The sequence below is a fragment of the Hirundo rustica genome, chromosome 2, assembly GCF_015227805.2.
Source record: "Hirundo rustica isolate bHirRus1 chromosome 2, bHirRus1.pri.v3, whole genome shotgun sequence".
Taxonomy (NCBI): domain Eukaryota; kingdom Metazoa; phylum Chordata; class Aves; order Passeriformes; family Hirundinidae; genus Hirundo; species Hirundo rustica.
In genome coordinates, this window is record NC_053451.1 from 29124155 (window position 1) to 29130154 (window position 6000).

The 6000-nt window shown below is 42.7% G+C and overlaps 1 protein-coding gene across 1 annotated transcript; it reads right to left on the minus strand.

Moving 5' to 3' along the window:
- Nucleotides 1-691: 691 nt before the first annotated feature.
- TMEM139 (transmembrane protein 139) lies at nt 692-4810 on the minus strand. The gene is made up of 3 exons (XM_040056327.2): nt 4725-4810; nt 3465-3773; nt 692-2176 (listed from the first exon to the last, which is right to left on the minus strand). Exons 2-3 carry the CDS (start codon nt 3710-3712, stop codon nt 1708-1710), a joined length of 717 nt encoding a protein of 238 aa, XP_039912261.1. The 5' UTR covers nt 3713-3773; nt 4725-4810; the 3' UTR covers nt 692-1707.
- Nucleotides 4811-6000: the final 1190 nt, after the last annotated feature.

The following is a 6000-nucleotide window of genomic DNA, read 5'->3' on the forward strand; positions in this document are numbered from 1 at the left end:
CCTGGCAATTTGGTGCATTTAGGCAGGTCCTGAGTTGCCTAAAGTTTCTGTGCCTGTGTCACATACCTGTGATACCTTTTGGAGAGGGTTTGTTTGTTTTGGTCTTTTTTTTTCTGTTAGCAGATACAGGAGAGAAATGCAAGTAGTGACTGACATTAAAGAAATCAAATTGCCTTGATCAGCAAGTTTGTCTCTCCTAATACTTTCATGATAGAGGTGTCATAATTGCTTCCTCAATAATGATAATAAAGTGATTCAGCTGTTGATTCAGAAATGGAACTCCTCTCTCTTTTCTAAGCCAAGACTGTCAAATAAGCAGAATGCAGGAAAAAGCATAGCTTTGTGGAGTGTTTCTTTGGGAAGCAAAATTAATGATGCCACCAGTAATTTTTAATGCAGTCCTGTTTATTTATAAACAACATAAAAGGTATTTTCTTTTTCTTTGAACTATAAAGAATCAAACAATAAGAAATAATTTATTTGCTTCTAGCCTATGGTTTGATAGTTCCTCATATGAATTAAAGACACAGTCATGAGCAAGACTGACGATTGCTGCTCTCCTTCACCGGAGACTCAGACCACCATTTTTATTTTTTAATTTGGACATTCACCAGATGCAAATGCATCTCTTTGCATACTGCAGACCACTTTGGCACTGCAGAGCCAATCAGTTTAGCTTATCCATTTAAAAAGGCGCAGCGTCACTGATCAGTGAGAGCTAGAACCAGCCTACAGCCTAGAACCATCATGATGAAGGCCAAATGTGTCTTGGGACTGTTGTCCTCAGGTGCTCCTTTGCCTTGGCAGGCAAATTGGACCTTACCAGAGCCCAGAGAGCTGGAGGAGCTTTGGCCTTTCTGTGCATGATGACAATGAAGTGTCTCAGGCCACCTATTAAGAACACATCTGTAAAACAGCAGACATACGCCCTGTGGTAGAGCCATGAAGTCCAAGCAGAGGATGCTTACATGTGTATGTATCCCATCGCTGGCCTCTCTTGCAGGGGGAAAACTTATCTCCCTCTTGTCCACCACTGGCTGTGTGGGATGAGAACTTTGTGAACAGCAGAAGTCATTTGATGCATACTATCAGCTTTTCAACCCTAAGTTCAGGTATCAGGTGGGAGCAGCTTCCAGATGCAGTCAGACACTCTCCCCTCAGTCACACTCCTATGTAGCACAGTTGAGAATGTGGAGCAGGTGTGGCAGAGGGATGGTAACAAACAGCTCAGACCATAAATTTGTGTTGCTGCAAAACAGCAACATGGGGAGCACAGGCTTGTTCTCTCTGTAGGGATTTCAAGGTTGATGACCACACAGCACTCAGCGATATTGGTGTTTGCAATGCACAGGCAGAATGTGCTTAGTGTTGTTTCTATTCCTCCCCTTTCCCAGGCAGATTTTTCCAGCTGCATCCTACCGTCCTTCTTCAGAGGTCTTTTGGCAACCTTATTTCCTCTCAGGATTTACTTCTCCTCTCCCATACAGGTGTATCTCTAGTTGGAGAATGTTGACATACATAACACCTCTTTCCTCACAGTACTTTTATGTATCTGCCAAGACAAAGCAGTGTGGTATTGCATTGATTTATATTTTGTGCAAAAAGCTTCTAGTAACAGCAGAAGCTGTGCCTGTAGTTCAATTCTGGTTCAAAGAATGGTGAGACAAACTTTTAGGGAAAACATTATCAGCCGTTTTACCATCCCTCTTAGGAGCATCCTGTAGTGGGGTGAGGGTTTGTTTCTGTATTCATGAAAGGCGAAATCAGTCCTAATGCAGAGGGCTGGTGAGCATCTTGAAAGACCTCATCACTGATGGCAGTCTCATAAGCAGGTGGCGGAGTGAGTGGCTCCAGTGGTTCAAACCTTTCTTCGACGTTTTTCTCCTCATGGATGTCCGAAACAAACCGCTGCAGTCTTGGGGGCAGCACCAGCTGCAGCCGCATCCTGGAGCCCGTGTCTGTCTGTGAGGTGTGTGTTGTGTCTGGTGGCGCTGGCCCCCGGAGAGCCTCTGCCATCATCTCTCGTTGGGCAGAGGATTCAATAACGACGTTGTACGGGGGAGGCTCGCTCAGCGGCGAGGGCACGGAGCCTGGGTTGGATGTAATTGTCCATATTGCTGGAGCTGACATGGTCATCACCTCCTCATAGGTAGGTGCTTCGTAGGCAGCGTTCACCCTGTGCCAGAGAGCAATGCCACATCTGCGTTATTTTACTGCGTAGTTTATGTTTATAGTACAGATCGTGGACTGTAGGGACCGTGCCACGATCAACAAATGGAACTGAGACAGGGTATCTCCCGTGGTACTGCCATGTAGGATATTCTGCCCCTGGATCAGCTCACCTCTCCAGCTAACTGCACGTCTTTCTTACTGGTATAGAAAACAGCATTTTCCTACACTCCCCAGAGTTAGTGAAGCTACCCACACTGTTAACTTCAGTGTCCTAGGCTTAACCTGGTGTCCTCCTACAGTTAAAATTGATCACTAAGGATTGCTAACTATTAGTTATCTCATGGAATAAAACAGGACCTATTTTTTTAATATATTAGCTCTATGCCCATCCATTTTTAAGAAGAGAAGAAAATTAATTACTTTTATTTAGCTTAAACAAGGACTAATAATTCCATGTTTAAAAGGAATATCTGCAAAGAAAAAATGTTACTTTGGAGGCATTTCCTTTTTCAGGTCTTAGTTTTAAATAAAAGGATACTAGTTTTCTTCAAGTGTGTGCCCAAACTAGCAGGGCCCAATAGAGACTTCTTTTTTTTATATAGTCTTTCTAAAGATAAACATTGTATTTGGGAACATCAAGTCGTTTATGCACGTGGATAATGATTATTTGGATTATGCAGTGAAGCAAGGCTACAAATAAAGTTAACCTCTTCAGTGACAGTAAGAAAACTGGGGTTAAATTAGGTGATGCTGAGAACCTGCAGATGAACATGAAGCCAAAAAGAGGTGGTAGCATTGAGAGTCTGTAAAAATCAGGGGTTTTATTAGTGTCAAATAGGAATTTTAAGAGTTGGAAACACACCCAGTTCCAGGTTTCTCTTAAAGTTTGCCAAGAAACAGTTGCTCTAGAGATAAGGTTTATAGAGCTAAACCCAAATAAGATTTGGTATTGCTTCAACGTTTTTTCTTTTTCCTTGTCTGACTCATTGTTTGGCAAGCCTCGATTACTCAAAGAAAAATAAAATGGGCCTGGATCGGTTTAACATTGGCACGTTTTAGTGGATCAGTTCCCAGGGGGAAGAAAATACATATTATAAATGGTACAGGATATGCGTGGCATTGACATTTGCAACTTCCACGTCAATAAAGAGGGAAAAAGTTCTGAGAAGAACTTTTGTCTTTGGGAACAAAGTCTGCATTTGGTGCCCCAGGGGAAGTGCAGCAAAAGAGTGTTTATAATGGCCACGAGTGAGGTGAGAGAGTTAAAGAGGAGTAACCAGGTTGCTGCTTACCCTGCTTGGCTTTGCCTGTTTGGAGGCATTTCATTTGCGTCATGCCGGTGTTGATTCCTCAGGTAACACTCGACAAACACACTCAGCAAATAGCCGACCAGGCACACTCCCCCTACCCCGAGGAAGAAATAGCCTACTGGGTTGATGTTAGAGGAGATGGCCAGCATGGTGACCCCGATGAGAAGAGCAGCGGTGAACAGAAGCAGCAAGGTTTGGCGGATGTTCTTCCAGCGTGTCTCTAACCACATGGCAGAAGGGATGGTGGTAGCAGGCGCTTGAAAACAGATGGGCACTTGCAGGGACAGACATCTGTGGAAGGTGGAACAGTTTTTTCAACGTGAAACATGAGCATATAAACACATTTCTAAGTATTGTGACCAAAGTAAGAGCATACACATTCGAGTGCATGCACGTACATCATAAGCCCGGGAAATCTGTGCACACCAATGTAAACATATTAGAATTTCCTATGTGTGTGCATATTGAATAGCTGGAATACTTGGACGCAGTTGCAAAACATAAAACACATAAATAGACCATCAGCACTCGTTGCCAGACATACCTAAAAAGGTCTGGCTTAACAGGGAGGCAGACTGAGGCTACTGCGAAAGCAAGACACAGAATAACTTTAAGGGTTAATTCTAGGACATTTGTGCCTTGCATAATCAACATTCAAATACTCATTCAAATCCCGGAAGAAAAGCAGCACTATTTAATAGGCCTATCTGCCCTGGTAAACAGAGCATCTTACTTCAATGTAGCAGTAATGTAACTTTAGGTTCTGGATGTAGCTAAGGTATGTGTGTTTTTGTAAAATGCAGGCGCTTATTTCAGCTTTTTCCTGTATTCTCAGTTCTTTCTCTGTTGATGTGCTTTTTTTCCCCTGCTCTGTTCTCAGACACGAGAGCCTTTCCTGTCCCCCATTCCAAACCCCATTTCTGTGAAAGAGACAGCAGTTGACACTGTGTGCAGTCAATACAGAATGAAGACCAGGAATCTATGGCATTCAAGAATAACAAAATTAAGGAGCTGTCTTGCAAGTGTTATACTAACCTACATCTATCCCACTGTTTTGGTGAAGACCTCTTTGAAGGAAAAAAAAGCATGAAACAATGGGCATATTTTTTTATGAATATACATCTCCAAACAAATAAACAGTTTTATATAGCTCCATGTTATATTGTGTGCTTTCCCCTTATTACAGCAAAAATAGTTAAATGTATATAAGCAAAAGAAACACATTTTTTAGCATCTACTTACCAGAAAGAGGATTCGGTAGGTACAAGCAATCATGTTTTAACTTCTCTCTTCATCACAAGGAAAAATGTGCACTGGTGCTTCCTGTTCTGACCCGAGGATAGAATACCAGTTAAAACTCTCCCTTCCTCCTTTTGAGTTTTTTGGTTAGGAAACTATGAAGATTCCTTTAGAAAATAAAAGTCAGAAGCTAGTGAATATGGGAAGATACCAACAGATGGGAAGATCTCATTGTACAAGTTTTACGTGGGAAAGTAGAGTATCTGTTTTCCAGGTTCTGAATCCAAAGCAGTTTCTAGACGATCACACACCTTCTACTCTTTTGCTGCTCTTCTCGGTCTGTCCCACAAAAGCAGGAAACTCATTAGGAAAGAGGGCGGAGTGAGCAGTGGGGGAGTGCTTACCTGCGTCGTATCTCTTTGGTCTGCTTCACTTCAATGAGACAAACTGCCCTGAAAATTCTGGGTTTTTCCCCACGTAGCAAAGGAATCTTGATCTCTGCCTCACAAAGCAGGAACAACTGCCTGCCCAACCCACGTCACGTGGCCCGCACATAAATCTGTTTATGACTTCTGTAAATTGTAAATTCATACATTTGTCCTGATCAAGTGCTGTTTGTCAAATGTTGTTTTATGACCTCTTTGATTTTACAAACAAAAGGGAAATAGGGGGAAAAGAGGTTATTATTTCACAGAGGGCTGAGTTAAAAAATTTTCACTCCCTGATCTATCTGGGAATGGAATGAGAGGTCATGATAAGCAAGGTACTGAATTACTTCTGTTATCTGAACCTTTAGTCTGTGTCTGAAAACTAGAATGGAATGGAATAGAATAGAATAGAATAGAATAGAATAGAATAGAATAGAATAGAACAGAATAGAATAATTTCAGTTGGAAGGGACCTACACCTTCTCCAGCTCCCCAGCTGCTTCAGGGCTGACCAGAAACTAAAGCATGTTGTTAAGGGTATTGTCCAAATTCCTCTTAAACACTGACAGACTTGGGGTATTGGCCACCTCTCTAGGAAGCCTGTTCCAGTGTTTGACCACCCTCTAAGTAAAAAAAAAAATGTTTCCTGATGTCCCCTGACACAGCTTTGAACCGTCCCCTCTTGTCCTATCACTGGATCCCCGGGAGAAGGGATCAGAATCTCCCCCTCCCCTTCCCCTCCTCAGGGAGCTGGAGAGAGCAAGGGGGTCACCTCACAGCTTCCTTTTTTCCCAGAGCACTCAACTCTCCTCCCAGGACACACCAGCCCCTTCACCAGCTTTATTTCCCTC